A 21,784-nucleotide genomic window follows, 5' to 3' on the forward strand; every position below is an offset into this window, starting at 1 on the left:
AAGACAGGCACCTAAAAGAAACAGAAAGGAAAACTAGGGGTAAAACTGCCCCCAAGTCAGAACCTTTGCATTTGGTGCAACATTTAACTTCGATGCCAAAGATGGGAGCCCAAAATATACAAGCACTGGGTACAGTTTCAAGCACAAGTCAGTTGATTCTCCAAAGATGAGTCAACTAATTTAAGCAGATAGCTGTCTGAAATTCCTTTCCATTCTACGGAACTTATTCAGTCATTGTTTGCATCAAATATAGGAAAGGAGAATGATAAATGGTCACCCAATAGCTAACAATAAAGCTGCCACCCAGTTCCACAAATTGATTGTTGGAACATGGTAATATCTGATGTTTCTGTACTCAAGGGATACATGTGTGTATAGAGTCAATTCTCTGAACAATGCCGTTGAAAAACAGCAACTTAAACATAAAACTGCTTCTTTGTTTTTCACAGAGAGAGAAAGCCATTGTATCAATGCACGCAATTCTCATGCACTCAATCCTGATTGAATAGATCATAGAAAACCTGTGGTTTTTTGTAATCTGAGATGCACAGGGCCTGAAACAAAGGTTATCAATGAATTAGTGATGAAGCATCATGTCAGTCATATAGATGGGAAGGAATAGTTTGAAGTTCTCTGTAACCTATAGTTACTGTTTGGTTCACCAGAAGGGTTCAACGAAGAATGGAATGATCATTCCTCGGCCTCCCAGTACAGTTGTTTTTCACCTAAACGAATGGTAATTCCATTTACAATGCACACTCTTCCAAGTTTTTAGAGAAGCAAGCATTGGAAGAATTCCAAGCGAATGACCAGCCTTCATTTCAATGATTCAAATACTACCATAATGTTATTTTCCTACTCAGCGTGCACGATAAACCTACCAAACATTTAACACTGTTGCATGAAGGTCAATCCAACATAATGTCGCAATTACTTATCTTTGAACCTGAAAGGCACAACCTTAGATACTCTACTCCAACATACCTGCATTGCAAAGGCTATGTGGATAAGCGTAGCTTCCGACCATGGCCTCCCAATAAACTGAAGGCCAATAGGCAAGCCAAGTTTGTCATATCCAACCTATCAAAGAACATTTATGTTAACTAACATGGTGGATTCATAGCAATGTGTTATTAGTGTTCTTCCCCTCCATTTGACGTCATCACAGATGACAAATGGAGATCATTGTCAACATAGAGAAGAAGGAAAACAGCTACTAAGTTCTTACTGGTACAGTCACCGCGGGCAATCCCAGGAAATTTCCTGATATCTGATATCGAACGAGTGCAGCTGAGCAAAAAAATAACGTAAGGGGGTTGGAAATGATTTAACAGGGAAATCAAGAGTGAGAGATAGAAGAAATTCCTTGTGGCACTTGTACCTCCATTTATGTAGTCAAGTTCACCAGTTTTCAGAGCATCGTCATACAGTGTGTAAGCCGTTACGCTGCCAAAATTTGCAAAAGTGTCACGATAAGATGTTAATGATTTGGATGTGACAGGAAAACTGAAGTATGAAGTAGGTCTTTCTTTGTGTTTCATGTCTTCCAATTAGCTTCAAATCTATAATATGCTCAAGGCCATCCTCTACTAGAGAAAGAGACCCCCACTAGGCTAGTTGAATCATTTTAATAAGTAAGGAAGAAATACTACATTTTCTATTATTACTTTTTGAACTACAACAGAATGCAATCAAAGCAGAAGCGAGGGAGTACCCTGTTGTTGGTGTAACAATGACATCTGCTTTAGCAAATATGTTCTTATGAAATTGCATCTGGCGGTTCCTGAAGACACATAAAAAGAGGGAAATCAGAACCAATATAAAGTTGGTAGACTTGCTTTCGTACTCCACAGAGAAAAGTCCCTGTCTTATATAGGATAAGTCGAAAGGCTGTCCAAATCTTTATTCGTGAAAGGACAAAGCTCCATCTTTCCGTTTCTAAGAAAAAAGATTGCATGGGAGGTTCTGTTTTGACGCAGGAAGCATTACTCATTTCTTCCATTTCCTGTTCTTCTATAACTTCACCACCCGGACCTACCCCCAACCTAGAGTAGCTAGATGGAGAAGTCAAATCAATCCTTGTTCATATTTCCTATATAGACTTCTCTGGTACATGAAATGAGCCACAAGGCATTGATGCCAAGAAATATTCATATAAACAATAACCATAAAAAGTAGAAGAATATCAAGTAAACATAATTATGCTGGCATTTCCAATGCTATCCGAAAATTGGCTTCGTACAAAGAGAGAAGATGTTCAGCTACTTGTGAAGCGACTACAAATAACGGTATCATCTTAACACTATTGTAAGACATTGAACCTTTATCATTAATGACATATAATTTAAATCCTTTTGTAATTTGTAAAATTATGGTATTCTTTTTCAGGCTCCAAGATTTTTACGTAGAAAATTGTGTTAAACAGAATATAATATTCTCTTGTGTTGGAGTAGGTACAATTATGTTACTGATATTTTCGTCATAGAATACCAGCAATAATTGATATGCATGTAGAAGGTACACTTATTTTTTATGGGATGTATATTATATACACCTTATAATCTCATAGAGTTGATCATATCTCAACATCGAATACTAGGTGCATTTATACTCCGAGGGAAAGAACAGAAGTTGAAGCAAAACCATTGTCCAAAATAGTTTCTTGTAGTTCTTTCCAATAATCATCATGGTCCCGAGATTATGTGAGAAGTTTATTAAGAAATAAACATAGGTTACCAATGTACAGATCTACTATACTTGCTACAAATGTACGTTAGAACTAGAGAATTTTATGATTCTGCAACACAACATATGATATTAATCACCTTACATATATCCACAAAATTAATGAAAGAGTAACATCAGTCATACCCAAAGATCTCAAAAAGAATTTCAAAATCAGTATTACTGAATCAACCTATTACTTATATATTAAACAGAATGTTCCTAGTTCTGCATGACAAAGTAAATTGACATGTACAGTACCTAATTTTTTGGGCATTTAGATACTCCCTGCTGTTGAAAGCCCCATAAACAGAAAGTGCTACTCTTGCATCCCCTCCTAATTCTGCCATATCCCTGTTTCAATTAGAGTTGATATGGTCAACCTCTAGAATTGTAACTCTCATAAACAGGAGGTAAAACAATGTTGTGGTAAGGAATTACATACAGCTTTTCTAGATGACAAGCAATTGCATTGCTACACTCGGATCCAATTGTTAAATAATGTGCCAGGCGCATCACCTCTATTTCCGGTACAGTCACCTCTACAATCTGGTGGATAAGAAGTTATAAGTAGCCAAGAAAGCAGTATCATGGTGTGAGGAAGAAACTACTGGCTGAGCCAAATGATGAATGACAAGATGCAGGAGAGTTTTTTTTGTTTCTACTTTCCTTACAAGAAAATAGTGCATTTATATTTACTTGGTGAATGAAAAATATTGCTGATAATTGTTATCGATTGATCTCATTTAGTCTAGACTAGAGGGAACTGTAAATGCACAATTGCACACAACTGACAAATGGAATAAGACAGATCAACATAATTAAGCATGACAATCCTCTTAACAATGAATCAAAAGAAGGAATATATGTTGACAATACCTCCCATCCATAATGCTTATAAAGTTGGTCCATAGCACGGGAACAACAGACTTTAATGTCTTCGGTGCAATCGTTAAACCACTAATTGATTCAAAGATGAAACAAAGTCATCAGTTTGTGCCATAACAACTTAAACAGAAGAAGACATTGTGTTTCATTTTAATGTCATTTGAGAAGTAGTTACTAACCTCTACAGATTTAGCCAGTTTGATGTTTGACACAGTGTTTGGTGACTTCAACAGCGGGAAATGTAATTTTGGCTGATAAGTTTTCCAGCAACATGATGTATGAGGTTAGTAGATTTTCAACAAAAAGGGTCAAATAGAAATGCAGGAAAAAAATGGCAGAAGGCATTCAGTATGAAGCCATAGTGACAGGTATCCTTTAAACAATGAAGGGGACATAAATAAACAGGAGTGAAAAGGTAAAGAGCCTTGTGTACATTTATTAATAGAAAGAAAAATGAATACTTTCAGCAGCAGCTTAGCCTTAATGTATCTACCGATCTACATGAAACATATATGAATTAAGCCTATAGTAAGTCATTGTTTGAAACGTAAACAAAATAAAAAGAACTAAATGTTTAACTAACATTCTGTGAAAGTAAAAGAACGAAACCAAAAGCAAGGAAAGAAGATTGTCAATTCCAAACATTTGGATGTGAGGAAATAGAAATAATAAAAAGGATTAAAAGAGAGAGCTCAGTATATGCATGAGTATGACTGACTAGTTTACGAATGCAGATTGCAAATACCAATGGGGAAAAAATCCTGATTCCTATTGCCAACAACAAGTGAATAGTGAAAACAAAAAGTTCCATGTACAATGCAAAGTTATGATATACCGATACTGTGGTGGGTTGATGAGTTCTGCTTTGGTCACTGATAGCTGCATAACTGGAAGTATGAACAAGTTCAGATATCTCACAAAACTTGCCAAAAATTGCCAAGGTAAATAATTTTGAGTCAAAGTAAAAAATAGCATCCAAATAAAGAACACTAACACTATAAAAGCATCTTCAACTGTGCCTGCTAGTATTCCGACCATACCAACTGTCCAGTTCAGAGGAAGAACGCTGAAAGAATTACAAATGCTGATTTTAGAGTTTTTTTCCCAAAAAACTATGCCATAAATACAGAATGCAGGAGATTTTGGAATGAATAACCGGACATCAAACAGTAAACTTACCCAGAGTGTGGTACACGTCCAAAAGTTGGCTTCAAACCAACAACACCACAAAGAGCAGCAGGCATTCGCACAGACCCTAAAAAGGGACACAGATTGAATGATTGTCATTTCCTTAAAAGCCATAGTACATAAGAGGAAACTCAGTTCTTCTGGGTACCCGGGTCAAAATGTTAATAAATCACATCAAAAGATTATCAAATGGATAAAACTACGTGCAGCTGATGTCACATAGTTGGATGATGAACACTAGTGCAAATTGGGTTGACAAGTACAGGCAACTGCAAATCACATTGGCCTAGCAATTGAGCTGAAAGGATTGTAGTTAATCAACTAGAATCCTTTACCCAGATAGCTAATATCCTTATCTATGAAGGTCATAGAACGCCCCAAAAAAAAAAAAAAAACAAACAAACAAACAATGTCCTGCTAGGAACGCACTTGCAAAATGCAAAACAATCCTATGAAAATCTGGAATTCTTTTAGTAACACTTAGCAGTGAAATTTAAGGAACAAGACTACACAATAATTAGTCAAGGGACGTACAACCTAAAACCTAAGAAAGATATCATGGTGAAGGAATAGATAGTGACCAATATAACATAGTAAAGATATCAGAATCATTGAACCCACTTACAATTGATGGTTCATGTACAAGATAAGAACTGATTACCTCCTCCATCAACACCAAGTGCAGCAGGGCACAATCCTGAAGACACCACAGCAGCAGATCCACTAGAGGAACCCCCAGCAACCTTAGTGCGATCATATGGATTTCTTGTTGCCCTACAATATCCAGTCAATGACATAGAGCAGAAAATGTGTAAATTTTGATGAACAATGTGTCGGTAGTCCACGGCAAAGTGTTTCTGTATATAATTCAAATCACAAAGATTTGTTTACACAGTTTCCCTCGGGATCAGTCAGCATTGAGTTGGAAAAGAGCAACCATTTAATTACCCGTAGTGAGGATTTATACCACTGGTTCCAGCCCCAAGCTCATGCATATTGGTCTTCCCAACAAGTAAGGCACCACATAATCTCAGGCGCTTAACACAGCATGCATCATCCGTACACTGTCTTACTTTGTGCAACCACTTTGTGCCTCCTAGAATTATTATTTAGTCATTTGACTACTCACCAACTGGAATTCTAGAGCAGATGCAATGGAGTGGACAATAATCTGCCCTTGCAAAGATATGAAAACCTAAGTTACCTGTTGTTGGATAGGGCAAGCAATCTATTTCGTCTTTGATAGCAATTGGAACACCATCTAAAACTGATAATGCTTGTCCTGAGCAACACAATAACAAAGATTGAGAAAAAAAACATGATGAAAAAATTATAGCCATTAATTTATTGCAGCTATATATCTCAAGGGACAATAAACACAAAATAAACTCAAAGTAGCATTATTATCCTGAAAAGGAAGCACAAAAGAACACCCATGATAAATTTACGGAAAGTAAATAACAATGATCCATGTATATACGTAAAACCCCATATTTCATGATAAACAATAACAAGTCTCCACATTAGTATGATAGTTTGTAATATGTTTTCCTTCTTTGACTTTAACTATTGTGTTTTATTTTTCTCTTTGCCCTAGCAAAGTCACTTAGGACTCTACAAACCAAAGAAGTGACAGAGGCCTACAAGTGGAGCTAATTATCAGATTATCGATCTAGGAACGTGAATTTTTCATGTTAAGATACCTTAGCTTTAGTTAGTGTTATGTCCCTGGACGGTGAATGGGGAAGTTTAAGTAATCTTTCATATTGTAATATTCTTCCTACCCTAAAGAAAGCTAAGAGAAATGGATTGCGCGCTTCTAAAGTTTGGAAAGGATCTTAATAGGTTACGCTCTCGAAAGCGAAGACGAGAATGGAGAACAATTCCTTTGAGACTACCAAAGTATTCGCGTCAATTCACCAAATACTTGCTTCATGAGCAAGGAAGATTGAACACAAACACAAACAATATCAACCACAACAACAATGATGATAACATTCCAAGAGGCATTTGGCTCAACTCCTCTCCCAAGGTACTAATCTAACTATTCTAATATTAATACTAACTTTTGCCAATCAATAAAAATGATGATAACAATAACAATCATGTAAGTTGCAAAATATTCATCTGCTAATACTGATGGCCTGGAGCAAATTTCATGTTTATTTTACTACATATCAACAAACGAAGTATGACATTTCACGAAGTACCTTGTTCATAGCGAAGAGTTGATTCAGTCGCTTGCTTTAAGATATCTTCAATATTATAATCAATAAAAAATGACATCTGAAATTCAGGTTTGGATGATTCACGAACAGCAGCTACAAATTGATCAGCAACCTGTACGAGTACTGAATAAGCCTATTGACAATATAGACTGTAGAGTCATCCGATAAATAAGCAAGCAAATTTCAGGTGGGTTAAAAGCTATCGAAGTCCAAATTCATGAAAGTCACAACAATCTTCTGGATTCAACTTCAGAAGTCATTTGGATGAGAGTCATATAAATGCACTTGGAAAATACATACCAATCGAGGAGTTATCCTTCCTGATGTGTAGGCTTTTGAGTAATCCATTATTGTCCACCGATAGAAACTGAACTTTCGATTTTTCACCATGTATTCTGAAAACTGAAGGCATTCCGTCGCCTTTTGAACTTGTTCTGGTGGAGAGAGATCAGACTCTATGCATTTTATTTGTTGTTCTTCAAGGCCTGGAATGGCAAACACAAAATATACATATAAGAAAAGTCAAACGTCATGAACAGTAAAATTGCTTGAAACATTTTAAAATGCATTTAAACACCAAACTCAAATGCTATGACCAGCATTCAAAATTAAGAGCTGTATAGGTACTATGCACCAAGAAGAATGGACACGGATATATTATCCTTGTTCAGAAATGGCATTTTCAAGTAAAAAATAGGGACACAGCATGGCTGGCATGAGTCAATAGGCAAATTACTATTAGGTGTACTCATTAAATAATATCTAGATAGTACCACAAAATCTACTTCAGCTTCAGAAATACAATCTAAAGGAGAAGGGATTACAGGCATCATACACAGTATTTTCATCACAAGTTGTTCTTCTCCCAATTTGTAATGTGTCCCCTGCATGTCTAACCTATGGGCCCTCCTCCAAGTGCCCAAAGCACAAAGTGAAATAGAAGGTAGAGATAATATAAGACGTATATAGGTAAGTCTATGACACATGTCAGGTAGCACCTAACAAGTGCCGATGTCCTACAGGTTTCGATGCCACCCACCTTCTTGGAAGTGCTAGAGCTTCTAAGACTACACAGGCCAACGGAATAAACCAATTCTGCAACATGATCCGAAGATAAACAGAAGTACTCCCTCTAAACTATTTCATGTATATCCGTCAAAAGTTCAATCATTGCTTCCATATTAGCTTTCATTAAATATATGATTAAATAAAATCACCAGAATAACACGGGGTATTTAGATAAATAATTGTTCAATTAAACTTTCTTCGCATTTCGTGCATAGTCCACTAAGAAATATAAGCTGGAATAGAACGTGAGTCAACAAGTAATCAGCAGAAATAATGAAGCATAATGGAAGTTAAAAAGCCTGACCTTCGTCAGGGTGTAAAGGAACAAATACAGGTGACTCTTCCAAATCTGCAAATGAAACAAGCTGCAAAAGTTGGAGGTGTTAGTAGCGATTTGGAGAAAATACTGAACAAACAATAACGTGTTCGGCTAGAAGGCTGAACCATTCATTTCTTCCGCAAAAAACTGAAAAAAGCGTATTTGGACCTAGAAATGGATTACTCCTTTCTCCATGCTCACAATACACCTCACAACTTTACACAAGAACTATGATGTAAGAACGAGGCACAAAGAATGATAGTTATAATGTTCTAACAAAACAAAAGATTGTAAGAAGTTGAAGGTAATGACTTCGATCGATGAAATATCAAGCTGTCTGTCATGAAAAAAAAAATTGAATACTAACATTGAAACCATTAAACAAATATCTACCACAGATTCATTAACAGTTATCATCTTTCTTGAAGAATTTAGTCGAAACGCAGGACTATACTTGTGCCGTACTAGTTTCATTTGGAGGCTACAAGGTTTTACATGGATGTACACGTAGATGATCTGAAAAGATGATATAATGCAATAGATAAATATTGTCTCGTATACAGATTGTCATACTTAATGGCTTTATCAGGAGAAGTTTGTCAGAATGAAACTTCTGTGCTTGCCATAGTTTCTGACTGAGATTTGCTTCCAAATCATGGCTTAGTGATGTTAAAAGTGACAAAATTTCAAACTCCATGCTTGAACAGGAACAAACATTTCTTTTGGAGTTTGCATAACAGGTTGCTTGAGCGTAACAGCTTAACTCTCTGTATCAACCGCAGAATTGTGCTCACATATCGCGTATAACTGTGGTAACTGGACAAAGGAGAAAGAAGATCCCCCTTTCGAAAGTGTAGACATGCTTAGAAAAAAGTTGAGATACAAGATTCACACCATCAAGGTACATTGGCTTTTCGTATTCGCTATTGGGAGTGGATATTACTTTGGTGTTATAGTTCAGCAAAATCTATCTTCCAATTTAACGCACAGAGCTCTTGCTACAACAATACAAGACACATACAGTGAAAGTTTCGCAAGACTATTTCGCTTGATATGTTACCTTGCCCTCTTTATTATAGAGCAGTCCCACTTTTCCTTGATCTTACTCATGGAAAAAGATGAGCATTAAAGAAACACGTCCCTTTAACAAAATTAACAATGATAATAATTCAATTTCTGCATCTACTTGAATTAATGGTGGCAGTTTCTATATGAGTTACATACTTAAGTGACAAAACAGAGAACGCTGTTGGCAGACATTGTCCAGTATAAAAACAAAACAAACAAACAAAGGAATTCACTAGAATAAGTAACCATATCCCGAGAAGATCAATCAGATGAAACCAACAGAAGATATGAAGTCTCAAAACTCACAAGTCATACAATTTACTGAGAAACGCATAGAGCATTACCCTGTGGATTAGGTTGTCCTTCTTCAATATGTACAACAAAATAGGTCCAAAGATGCGTGATTCCAAAAACCAGGCAAAAATTGTAACCAGAAAACCAGCCATACGAGGAGCTATTGACAAAACAAGAATTCATTAGCGGGTGCATACCAATCATCTAAAGATAATTCTCGAGATAATTAAAACCCAAATTCAACCAGAAATCTATACAGAAAACTATTAAGGGAGACAAGAAGATCAAAGGAAGACACAAGGTTTGTTTTCCTGGGCATCAATGCTAAATGGCTTCCCTACTAGAATATAATCGAATTGGTTTCAAATCAACCAATTTGATTTCTAAAAGTGTTTTAAAGGCTTTTGCTTTTAACAATAACAGAGTAAGATATAACTGCCAAAAAACGAAAAAATAAAATGCGATGTGGTAAACAATGAACCAAAAGATTAATTTGCAAACATCAGATTTACTAGCAAACTACTTGGACAGGGCACGTAATTAACGCAATGACCACCAAATTCGATAGAAATAGTAAAATCTACTCATAAGAAACGAATTGGGATAGAATTCGAAATCGATAGCACCGTGACCCCAACTAAAAATGGTAAAACAGCAGTAACAGTCAGGGGGCCACCAAAAGCAATTGAATTGAAGGATTCATACTCCCTTTCAAAAATAAAAATAAAAATATGATGCCAAATCTATCAACTGCATGCAAATGAGATGCCAAGAGGCCTTTGACCCCAACGGCACCAGGATTGCTGGTAAGCGCTAGGAGAAACTCATTCTCCAAGGTGGTAGTTTAACTATTCTAACAATACCGACTTTCGCCGATCTCAGAAAATAAGTGCATGCAAAAGAGATCAATTGAATGCAATTGATGAAGGATAATTGCGGTGAATCAATCACGTTCCGAAATCAATTGAATTGAATAGAATGCAGTGCAGCTGAAAAAAAAAAAGATTGAACCTTTAACTTTGGGACTGATATAGACGTCGTGGCTGTGAGGGCCGAGGTCGACATAGGATACGGGCTTGTAGACCACTCCCTTGTCTTTGAAAATCCCCATTTGTTTATGAGTGGTGACAAGTAGAGAGCGATATATGGGTGCACAACTGTATGTGTATATGTGTATATGTAGGGAGGGAGTCTACAGAGAGGGAGTGAAACAAGGCATGCGGGCGATGGACCAGTCGGTTGATGCATGTCTATGTCTATATATATAATGGTAGAGAGAGAGAGAGAGAGAGAGAGAGAGAGAGAGAGTTAGGAAAAAGAGGGAGGCGGAGAGGGCGAGGAGATGTTGAAGAAATTACTGTAATTGAAAGAAGCTAAAAAATCTCTAACTGTTTTATATAAATGAGGCTGGTGAGAAAACTAGGGAGAGAGAGAGAGAGAGAGAAAGATCAGAGAGAGAGAGAGAGAGAGAGAGAGAGATAAGATGATAGTAGTATATCGGAGAAGTTAGGCGACGTGCGTGTTTTCCCGGGAACTACTATTAATCTTTTTAGGAGCAGTAGTAGTAGTCGTCGTCGCTTTCTGAGTGAGTGAGTGCGCAACGGTTTGAAAACTGCCCTGCCCTAGTGCCCTGGCCCAGAAGTGTGTATATATATATATATATATATATATATATATAGTAGTAGTAGTAGTACTCCGTAATAAAATCAATCAACCGCCACCGACGAAACCAACAACAAATGGATTCTGAATGCAATGCATCATGCATGCTAATTAATACTCCTATTAAGGTAGTACTACAGTACTAACACTACTAAAATCAACCAACCATCAACGTACGTAGTACTACAACGGAAAATAGAAATTCCTGATCACAACAAATATATATGGAGTACTATTTTAACCACCCGGCCCCGACCCCGATCCCGTCCCCGTCCCCGTCCCCGTCCCCGTCCGCGTCCTCATCCTCGATCTGCAAAAATATGCACGTGTACAAGAGGACAAAATATATATAAATAAATACATAATACGTACGTACTACTGATCCTAATTAAAATTGACAGCGGATTCTAGCTTAATTCCTTTTGATTAATTAATTTTTCCCTCTTTTTGGTTTTGTCTTTTCTTTCTTAACAAACACAACATGCATGAGAAATTACTACTAATTGGTTCATGTGGAAAGTTAATTGTTTGTCAGTTTTGTCATTTGCTTTGAAATACTACCTACGTATACTACACTACTGTAATTCACTTCTTTCGATGTGATCGATGCTTCTTCTTCGTACTTAGTATTCTAAACCCCATTAGCATAATTGTGAGAGCCTTTAGTAATGGAATGGAGAAGTAATTAAAAACTACTCCGGCCATGTCACCAATATTAATTGCTGCTTAACTTCTGCCCAGGGGCATGCATTAATTCGATCTCCACCCATTTTGCCTTTCGGTAATAATAAAGAGATCATGTGAGTAATAAGTAGACGGTAAAAGCTTATTAAAATCTGTGCTAAGAGGAGAGAGGGGACCGTTCCGCTATCTTTTTAAACATTTTTTTTGAAAAATAAGGTAATTTCAAGCTCAAATATAATGAAAATGAAAAATTATTTTTCGATTTTTTTTGCACCGTTTAAAAGATCTCAATGAAATCTATCAAATAATATCCATATTGGTAGAAAAATTATTTGAGTAAACACATGAATTTTGAGCTTGAAATTACCTTCATTTTCAAAGTACTTTTTTTAAGGAAACTGGGACGAAGCCTCATTCTGGGAACCCCAAGTGAACAAAGCCGAATGAAAATTCTTGTAATTATGAAAAATCTTGTTTTTCGCGGTTCATTTGCTAGGATGAAGATTCTAAGTAGTTAGGAAGTAGTAGCTGGGTCATTACGTCCAATAATGAGAAATTGAGAACTATCTCTAGTAGTGGAAGAATGCATCATCAATGTTTTATTGAAATGGTAGAGTTGGGTGCATGGTGGTCCTATTGCAATCTTCTTCTTTTATAGAGAGAAATATTCATCTATTGAAATTACATTTTAATTAAGGGTAGATTTAAAATTATTGGCAACTACTCTCGCATTAAATGCAAGTGCTTGGCTACCTCTCCTTATGTATTTTTTTTAAGTTCTCATTTTGCAGACCGGACATACATTTTGTATCATAAGAGATTTTTCAAAATAATAAGATCTTGTCATACATACACACACACACACACACACACACACCCTCAGTCCAAAACAATGACCTAAAAATAAAAAATAAAAAATTCGAGAATTTTTTTAAATAAATTCATAAATTAAAAAAATAGATTGATATCTACTAAATTATATATACAGATTATTTAAAAACAAGAAATTAGTTCATTGACTTGTTAGAACATCTCCAACCTAATTTTTCATTTTGAAAAGACTTAAAATAATTTTTGTTTTCAAAAAGTGCATTTGGAGCATATTACTGTTCACACACTCGAATACAATTTTTATTCCTTTAAATATTACCCAAGTATATTGATCACTATTAAGCTCATTATAAATGCATTCTTAATGTATTTCTCCTGATACTGATAATTAGTTCATTTGGAGCATATTAATGTATTTCTTAATGTATCACTAGTAACCATGTGATTAGAAAAGAAACAAAAAAGAAAACCTAATTATTGCTTCCTTACTAAATCTCTCTCTCCTTTTTTTTTCCGGTAATATTTGCTTTCCCCCTCTGTCTCTATCTTTATCAAGTTGGAGAGAGGGAAAGCAAATGTTATGAAGAAAAAAAGAGGAGAGAGAGATTTGGTAAGGAAAACAATAATTAAGTTTTCTTTTTTTGTTCCTTTTCTAATCACATGTCTACTATTTAATGAAGAGTAATCCGGTTGATATAAATGTAGTTCTCATTTGTATGCCTAGATATTTTATAAAAAAAAAAAAAAAACTGCTCTATTTTATAATATAAATTGTATTATATTAGATTGTTTCAGGTACATTTGTGTTTAAATTTGTGCACACAAAACCTGCAGGAAAAAAAAAATGAGAAGGTAAATCATGTTTTTGTTAATTGTTCATTCGATTTTCTTAGAAATTATTTTGTTCGTCCTCAAACAGCCATTTTATTCAAGTCTTCCAAAAAGAATTCAAGTCCTTCATCTTTTCTTTGTTTGCAAAACAAGAAACACGTGAATAAAAGTTGATATCCCACTTCACGTCCAATTAATGTGGATCGGATCCTTAATTCTTTGGACGTAATACATCATCAATGTTTCATTTATTTATTTTTTTAAACAATCGATAGAAGATATCATTTTAGGTGTAGTGTAATGCATGATACTGATCATCTTGCAATCTTCTTTTTTTTATTCAGATCTATTCAAATTACACTTTGATTAAGGGTAGGTTTTGAATTATTGGCAATTACTCTCGCATTAAATGCAAGTGCATGCTTGCCTACCTCTCCTTTTTTCTGTTTTTTGAATTGGCTACTTCTTTAAAGTAGTAGTAACATAGTACTATATATTTGAATATGGATCATCTGTTTACGTACATATAACACACAGTGGCGGCGCCACAGCATGACCATAATGATCCCCAAACAATTTTTTTTTTGGTTACAATACATATAGATTTTTGGGATAGCCCATGCTTTGAATTAGTTTGAACACTCAATTCATACATCAATGAACACCCAATTTACAAAATTTTGAACACCCAATACACCATATATACATCAGTGACCACTGATTAGTGGTAAAAGTACGGCTCTTTATTTGAGACTGTTTATATATTTTTTACTCATATTTCTTAATATATATATATATATATATATATATATATATATATATATATATAAACAGTCTACAAAAATTAAGTTCTTCAAATGTCAATCCGTTTGAACCAGTGTGAAGATCTTATTTTTCTAATTATTTTTTTCTAAATGGTTATAATTAATTTTTTGGCATATGAGATCGAGCCGTAGAATCAAATGAAGAACAAATACTTAAAATCTTGGAGCCGCCACCACTGCACACACACTACCGCTTGGATAATTCATTAGATGGCAAAGCTTAACTAATTAAGGGGCAATACAATTACAAAATCTCACGCAAATTAAGAACCATGTGCTAGCTAGTTTCAACATCAGAGTACTGTTAGTGATATATAAAGTCAAACATGTTTGGTTGTACTTCAACAATTGTCATTATGTTTTTGTCACGTTTTCTGAAAGTCGACCAAAATTGTTGAACCCTCAGGAATGATAAGTTTGGCAAAAACCCTTGTACAAGTATCCTCGATCAGGCTCACTGAGTAGATCAGAGAATTACATGGGGGTACCTAATTAACCTTTTTCTTTGGTAGGTATAACAAAATAAAAGTTCAATTGTACAAACATGATTGAGTTTGTCAAAACCATAGATCTTCAGCTTTTCTCTTGGATTTTCCCTTGATTTTCTTCTTAATTAAGATATTCAAAATTATTACGTCCAAAAGAATGCCAATCGTATCATGATCGATCAGAAGTTTTAGAACTTAAGATGGCACCGTTGTAACCACTTCTGGCTATGGGGGTTAAGTATTGCATGTGTCTATCCCAACAACTACAAGTCTCTTGGGCTTGGCGCCCCACTGGGAGGGGAAGGGCTTTGTCTAGAGTTAGGTAGGGTTCGACTCCTCTCTAGGGCGGTACCAAAATTTACCTGGCAAGTTGGAGCAACGGTTTGTTCCGGATCACCCGGAGTTTCTATCCTATGAATGGGTCTAGTTAATTAGTGGCCCTACTGTAGGGTGGTTCCTTCATAAAAAAGAAAAACTACAATTCTTGCATGCACATTGTGCTCATTGTGTTGCATAACATGAGATGTACTGTATAGCAGATGGCTTTAAAGGTTAAATATTAAAGGGGTACAACTGGCAGTGTCTTCGGAGTCATATTTATTGATGCATTCAAGTCTAGTATGAAGGGGGACCGGACTGATTTTAGTGCTCTTGGAGCACCACCACGTGACATTCTACGGACTTTTTTACTAAACATTTGTGTGAGAGTTACACTTGGTAGTGGAGCCCACATAAATGTGTAATAACAAAGAAGGCCTTAGAGACATCACATGTACTCGAGAAGCTAACAAGTAATAATTTTCCGAGGAGGAGACATGAAGTAGCACCTACCTAAGAAATTGTTACTGTGTAGGAGTATTAAACAAAACGCAGATGAGTTCCAACAAAAGAATTTCAGGCATCAAAATCATTGTGCATGGCAGACAATTGGGGGTGGGGGCCGGGGATCGAATTAATGTTGGGCCTTATTTTATATATATATATATATATATGTGCAGTCAAATTGACTCATTTCTTTTGCTGCGCCAAGAAATTGATTCATTCCTGTGTGCAATTTGTTGCTGTACTTCTTAATTTCTTGGGTTTGTTCCCTCGGTGGTCCATACTCTTACCCTACATGTTAGGTGGATTCTTAAATTGGCAATTGTTGTTCTACTGGGTTAATTATAATTCAATGTTGGCTCTTTTAATTGGATGAATTAATTTGAACTGATGAAAATCCCTGGTTCAGTATTAGATCAGATAGAATACAATACTAGTAGTACAGTATTGCATCTTTTCGGTGTCATTTTGGTACAATCTCAACTCCATATCATAAGATTAAACTCATCTCATTTTTACATACAATCAATTGGCTTTGATGATGTGAGAGATTTGACAAAGCGAAAGTTAATTGGTACCAAATTTGATGCCAAAGATTACTGTGTTATTTTTTGACAATACCAAATTGCAACCGGACTTTCTTTTCCTTTTTTTGGTCAACATTGTAGATGCTTTTATAGATAGAAAAAAATAATACATCAAGAAGAATGATTATCTCGCCGCAAAAAACTTATTAATCAATCAAGAGGTCTAACTTTCCAAGTCTTTGAACTAGATCCTCACACACAAGTAGCCAATTTATTCGCTACCACATTCACCGATCGTTGAACAAACTGGACCAACATACCTCAAATTGTCTTGCCAATCGCCGGACATCCTCAATAATTACATCCAACACTGCTGGGCCACTGCACTTCACTTAAATTTAGCCAAAAGTCGGCCAAACTATAAATCTGACAACCTAAAAATGGCGACTTGCTACCCCTGAATACACTCTGCCATGCACAGTTTTTCGGCATTACATACGTGGCATCCTTTGGTACCTTTTTCTTTTTGAGTTTATAATTTACTATTTTAGCAGGAGGCAAAAACAAACAGCAATACAGTATCAAAACAAACTTCCACATTGGAACCGTTTGATCGTCAGTTCTGTGATGTTTTTTTTTTTGGAAATTGATTTTAGCACTACAGTTTTAGCTATTGGCACTTCATTTTGTATCTTGATCATATGAAAAAACAAAACTAAAAGCGGAGTGTCATTGGTTAAAAATAAAGTGCTGAAATCACATTCCTTTTTGTTTTTCTTTTTTCGAGGGAGATCGTGATTTCTGTGATAGGCTTTTCATAACAACTCCGATTATTTGCTGAGCAAAAAAAAACCAAAAGTCCAACTATTGATAGTACAATTGTACAGGCCCCATCTTACGTACAATCATCAAATGATCAATGCATGAGACATTCATTGCATAAGAAGAGACGTGCAGATTATCAATACATTCAACTACTCGTTTTGTTGTCATGGCCGGCTTCTGTGGATTGTAATGTATGAGTGTAACAATTACTTACATGAGTGCAATCTGTTTGAAACTTTGCTGAGAATTTTTGGCTTCATACTAAAGGACATGATGACTACTCCAATGAGCTAGATTAATACTCCGAGTGTACGTATGGGCCTAAGAATTACTCCTACCTAATAATGTAAATGTAAGATAAGATAAGGGGTTACAGCTATCCAAAAATTAATCTTGCTGCAGAATTATATATCATCCTTTATTCTATAGGTTATGTGACAATTGAATGTCACAAACATTATCTGTGTGGCAACTTGTTTTCGTAAACGACAAAAGAATATATATCACAGAGTTATCGATCATCTTTCATTCTATGGGTGATACAACAATTGAATATCACATACATTTTCTCTACTTTCGTGGAGAAAACTTTTGGTGATTTTTCTAGCTAGATTGCAACTTTGTTTTTATTTTTTTATTTTTATAGTCTTCTAGATTACAACTTTCACGATTCCATCCATACCTTTGAGTTGGTTGGGGTTGGGTCACAATCTCAAACGCAAGTTTCAATCCATTTTTTGGAAGGGAAAATGCCTTTGTATTCATTGACGAAAATGATATAATATATAGGTTTGAGGTGGAGCAGATGGGGTGGACCTGAGATAGAAATTACTACAAATTAAAAGCTACTACTGCATCACTACTGGAGCTGGTCATCAGCCTCTATCAATTTTGGGCCTGGCCAACAGCCTCAATTACTGCTACTGGACCGGGTACACTAGAGCCACCTCAGGGAAGTAATGTGTAAATCAATCTGACATGATCATGGGACTCCACGTTACATTGGAAAAGTTCAGCTTAGACCCCGTTTGTTCACACGTACTGTTGCAAACTAATGGCAGGTCCACTATCATCAGTTTGAACTTCAGAAAAAATGAACTTGGCAATGGTTAAAAAGGGTTAAGAGCGCGCCAAACTTGATCTAGAGCTAACATGTTTAATGTCAACATCACATACGGTTTCATATCGACTAGGTAGAAAAAGCTCCTAGACTGTACCAGTGCATTCACATCTCGTACCACTGAAAATGCATTTCAAATCCATAAGCTAAATTACCAGCCAAAAAAGGAAAGCTTTTGAGATTTCCTTCCCGCAGTCTGCTGAGATTTTGGCCGCTAATATTGGCATGTGATGTTCAAATTTATCTTCGCTCTTGTTGAATTTCACCTATTGTTTTCCTCTTCCGTTGAGGAGAAACTCTGGCTTATTTACAGATATCTTGATTCCTGCACTGCAGTACAATATACATACAAGTCGTTGACCCCTGTTAAGCGCAGCACACAATACTCGTTGAAGAACACAGTCTCTAAACTTTTCAAGTAAACTAAAAAGTGTGAACACTGTTCGCTCAACAAGATCAGGATGCTCCATCATCTTCAGGAAACAAATGAGTTGTCATAAAGAGAGCATATCCATCATCATCCTTCATCTGATCCGCTAGTTTATCAAGTAACTCATATATTTCTTCCGTCTCATCACAGGACTTGTCTTTAGCAACAAAATGATGTGTCATATTCCTCACCTCAATCCAGCTATAAGCTGCTTCTTTTGTCAAACCCTTCGTCTCCATCAGTAACCTCACTTCTTGAGCATCATCCCATTTTCCAGCAGCAGCGTATATGTTAGATAGCATAACATGTCGCCCACTATTCCGAGGTTCCAACTTGCACAAAGCTTTGCCTGCCCTACTTGCAAGATCCAAATTGCCGTGGACCCTACAAGCACCTAAAAGTGCACCTAATGACCCAATGTGATTGAAACCATTGGGAGCTCTCTTAATCAACTCCATTGCTTCATTGAGCATGTTTTTCCTTCCAAGCAAATCGGTCAACATAGCATAGTGATCTGACCTTGGGATTACAGAATAATCCTTTTCCATTGATTCCAAAATTTGGAGTCCCTCATACACCAGACCTTTGTGACTACAACCAGATAACACCCCAAGAAAAGTGACATGATTAGGCTTTATGCCTGCTTCTAACATCTTCTTGAATACAGCAAGTGATTCATCCCCATTCCCATTTTGAGCCAATCCAGTAATTAGTGAGTTCCAAGAAACAATGTCCTTTTCAGGCATCCCTTCAAATAATATCCTAGCAGATTTCATGTCTCCACACTTACAGTACATGTCAATTAAAGCATTGAACAGAAAAACATTAAACTTGTCATTGGCACCATTACTCCTAATAATATGCGCGTGAAGTTGTTTCCCTCTGTGTAGAAATGCAAGATCAGCACAAGCACCAAGAACGCTAACAAATGTGAAAGAATTAGGCTGGACGCTCTCTTCTTGCATTTGCACAAAAAGATCTAGAACCTCATCACCTCGCCCATTTTGTGCAAACGCTGTAATCAAAGCAGTCCAAGAAACCGTGTTTTTGGTTGGCATTTGATTAAAAACCCAAGAAGCATCTTCCAATCTAGATGCCCTGGAATAAGCAACAACCATGGAAGTCCACGACACAACATCCTTTTCTACCATCTGATTGAAAATAAAAAATGAGCTGTCTGGATTGCCACATTCCCCATAAGCATAAATGATAGCATTGCAAAGTGCAACATTGAACTTGAGACCAATCACCTCTGCCACTCCATGAACTTGGCGCAACAGCTCTAATGCACCCAAGCAAGCACAACTGCCCACTACGCTAATGGCCGTGACATTGTCCATAAGAAAATCATTACATTGTTTTTGCATTCCTCTAAACGCATTTATGGATTCTTTATAAAACCCATGACGACTTAGACCAGAAATCAAGGAATTATAGGTGACAGCGTTCGGTTCAGGCATTACATCAAACAGGGAGTGAGCGGCTTCGAAACGACCCCTCTGAGAGTAAGCCGAGATGATGGTATTCCATGAGTGTGTGTTCTTGATTGGAAGATCATCAAAAGCCCTCTGGGCACAATGTATGGAGTTGCATTTGGAATACATGTATATGAGACGGTTGGTTAGGAAGACGTTAAGGGTGAGGGCGGTTTTGATAAGGTGTGAGTGCAGGAGCTTCCCAAGCTTGAGGTTTTGGGATTTGATGCAGTATGAAACGAGGGACGTGTAGTGATGAGTAGGATCAACAGGTGAGATGATTTCACTGCAAGACATGATAGACAATTATGTGCTTGGACTATGACGATTTTTGGAGAGAGTTGTATATATGTTACCCAATAATTCCAAAAGTCCCGAACAGTTTCCCAGAAAAATGTGGCGAAATTAATTATTGAGATTCACTTTAATGCACAGGACTCATACACACGAGAGAATTTGAATCATTGACTTTCTTTTTGGGAAACTTTTCGATAAACTCAATATTGCTAGTATGTTATCCCATTGACTCATACATCCGTACATCCAAGTGAATTTAAATCATTGTTTTTTTTTTCAGAGAATTTTTCGAGAAACTCAATATTATTGGTATGTTACCTCATCGCTAGTCCGAATGGCCAATAAGTTTGGTACTTTTGACTGGTTAAACAAATAGCAATAGAAATTGGATAGTGATTTCCTAGCCTTTTACATAATCTCAGCTTCTTCTTTTTTTTGATGTGTATTTATAATATTGTCATTCCAAGTGTGATATAGTATACAAATGAAAGGTTTTTTTTTATAAATTCATAGAAAATAAGGGCGTTTGTTTATAAAAATAATGAATGTGTAAATCAATTAGCTAGAGATTGTTGTGATTGGGTTTCCTATCCTTTTTTTTTAAAATCTCTTTGAAAGCAAGTTTACTTTATTAAAATCCTTTTTTAGTTTGTTATGTCGATAAAAAGTAAAAAAATAACAATGTTACTTCACCAATTTGATGTCATTTTGGCACAATCAAACCAGACCATTGGATATACCCATATCACTGTTCGATATCAGTCGAATGGCTTGGCTATATGGGAGAAATGGCATGGTGCCAAATTTGGCATTAAGAAATGGCAATAGGTGAACTTGAATTTTGCCAAAAAAATTATTAAATCATGACCTTCTTTTTTTCAAAAGTGAAAAGATTGTATTGATAAACTCCAGCGGCACTTACAAAACAGAGATCATTACATATAATTTGGACAAAGCCAAACTAATTGTCTAACCAAAAAAAAGAGTAAAATCACGAGATAATCGGTATCTTTCATCCTAACTCAGGCATGACCCGACACTTTTAAATTGCCTAACATCTAATTAGGAGTTTCAAATGAGAAAAAGTGCAAAGTTAAGAATAAAGAAACCAAATACCCAAACAATCAGATGCACTCAAAACCAAGGATGTACGCACCAATGAACTCCCAAAAACTACAAATCTGTCAAGCC

The 21,784-nt window shown here is 36.1% G+C and overlaps 2 protein-coding genes across 3 annotated transcripts; both read right to left on the bottom strand.

The window, feature by feature from the left end:
* Positions 1-193: 193 nt before the first annotated feature.
* Positions 194-11,194, bottom strand: LOC131335599 (fatty acid amide hydrolase-like). Of its 2 annotated transcripts, XM_058371040.1 has the most exons (20): positions 10,789-11,191; positions 9,828-9,937; positions 8,401-8,461; positions 7,329-7,513; positions 7,011-7,140; positions 6,005-6,082; positions 5,749-5,896; positions 5,462-5,574; positions 4,792-4,867; positions 4,607-4,678; positions 4,448-4,499; positions 3,792-3,863; positions 3,604-3,684; positions 3,170-3,273; positions 2,986-3,078; positions 1,715-1,783; positions 1,382-1,446; positions 1,229-1,290; positions 985-1,080; positions 194-554 (listed from the first exon to the last, which is right to left on the bottom strand). In XM_058371040.1, exons 1-20 carry the CDS (start codon positions 10,886-10,888, stop codon positions 492-494), a joined length of 1,830 nt encoding a protein of 609 aa, XP_058227023.1. In that variant the 5' UTR covers positions 10,889-11,191; the 3' UTR covers positions 194-491. The 2 variants fall into 2 exon arrangements, with proteins under 2 accessions (XP_058227023.1, XP_058227024.1); XM_058371041.1 differs by lacking the exons at positions 3,604-3,684; positions 3,792-3,863 and having other exon boundaries at positions 10,789-11,194.
* A 7,230-nt stretch (positions 11,195-18,424) lies between these two features.
* LOC131336451 (pentatricopeptide repeat-containing protein At2g13600-like) lies at positions 18,425-20,719 on the bottom strand. The gene has a single exon (XM_058372305.1). It carries the CDS (start codon positions 20,591-20,593, stop codon positions 18,848-18,850), a length of 1,746 nt encoding a protein of 581 aa, XP_058228288.1. The 5' UTR covers positions 20,594-20,719; the 3' UTR covers positions 18,425-18,847.
* Positions 20,720-21,784: the final 1,065 nt, after the last annotated feature.

This window comes from Rhododendron vialii, chromosome 8a (assembly GCF_030253575.1).
Source record: "Rhododendron vialii isolate Sample 1 chromosome 8a, ASM3025357v1".
Lineage (NCBI taxonomy): Eukaryota > Viridiplantae > Streptophyta > Magnoliopsida > Ericales > Ericaceae > Rhododendron > Rhododendron vialii.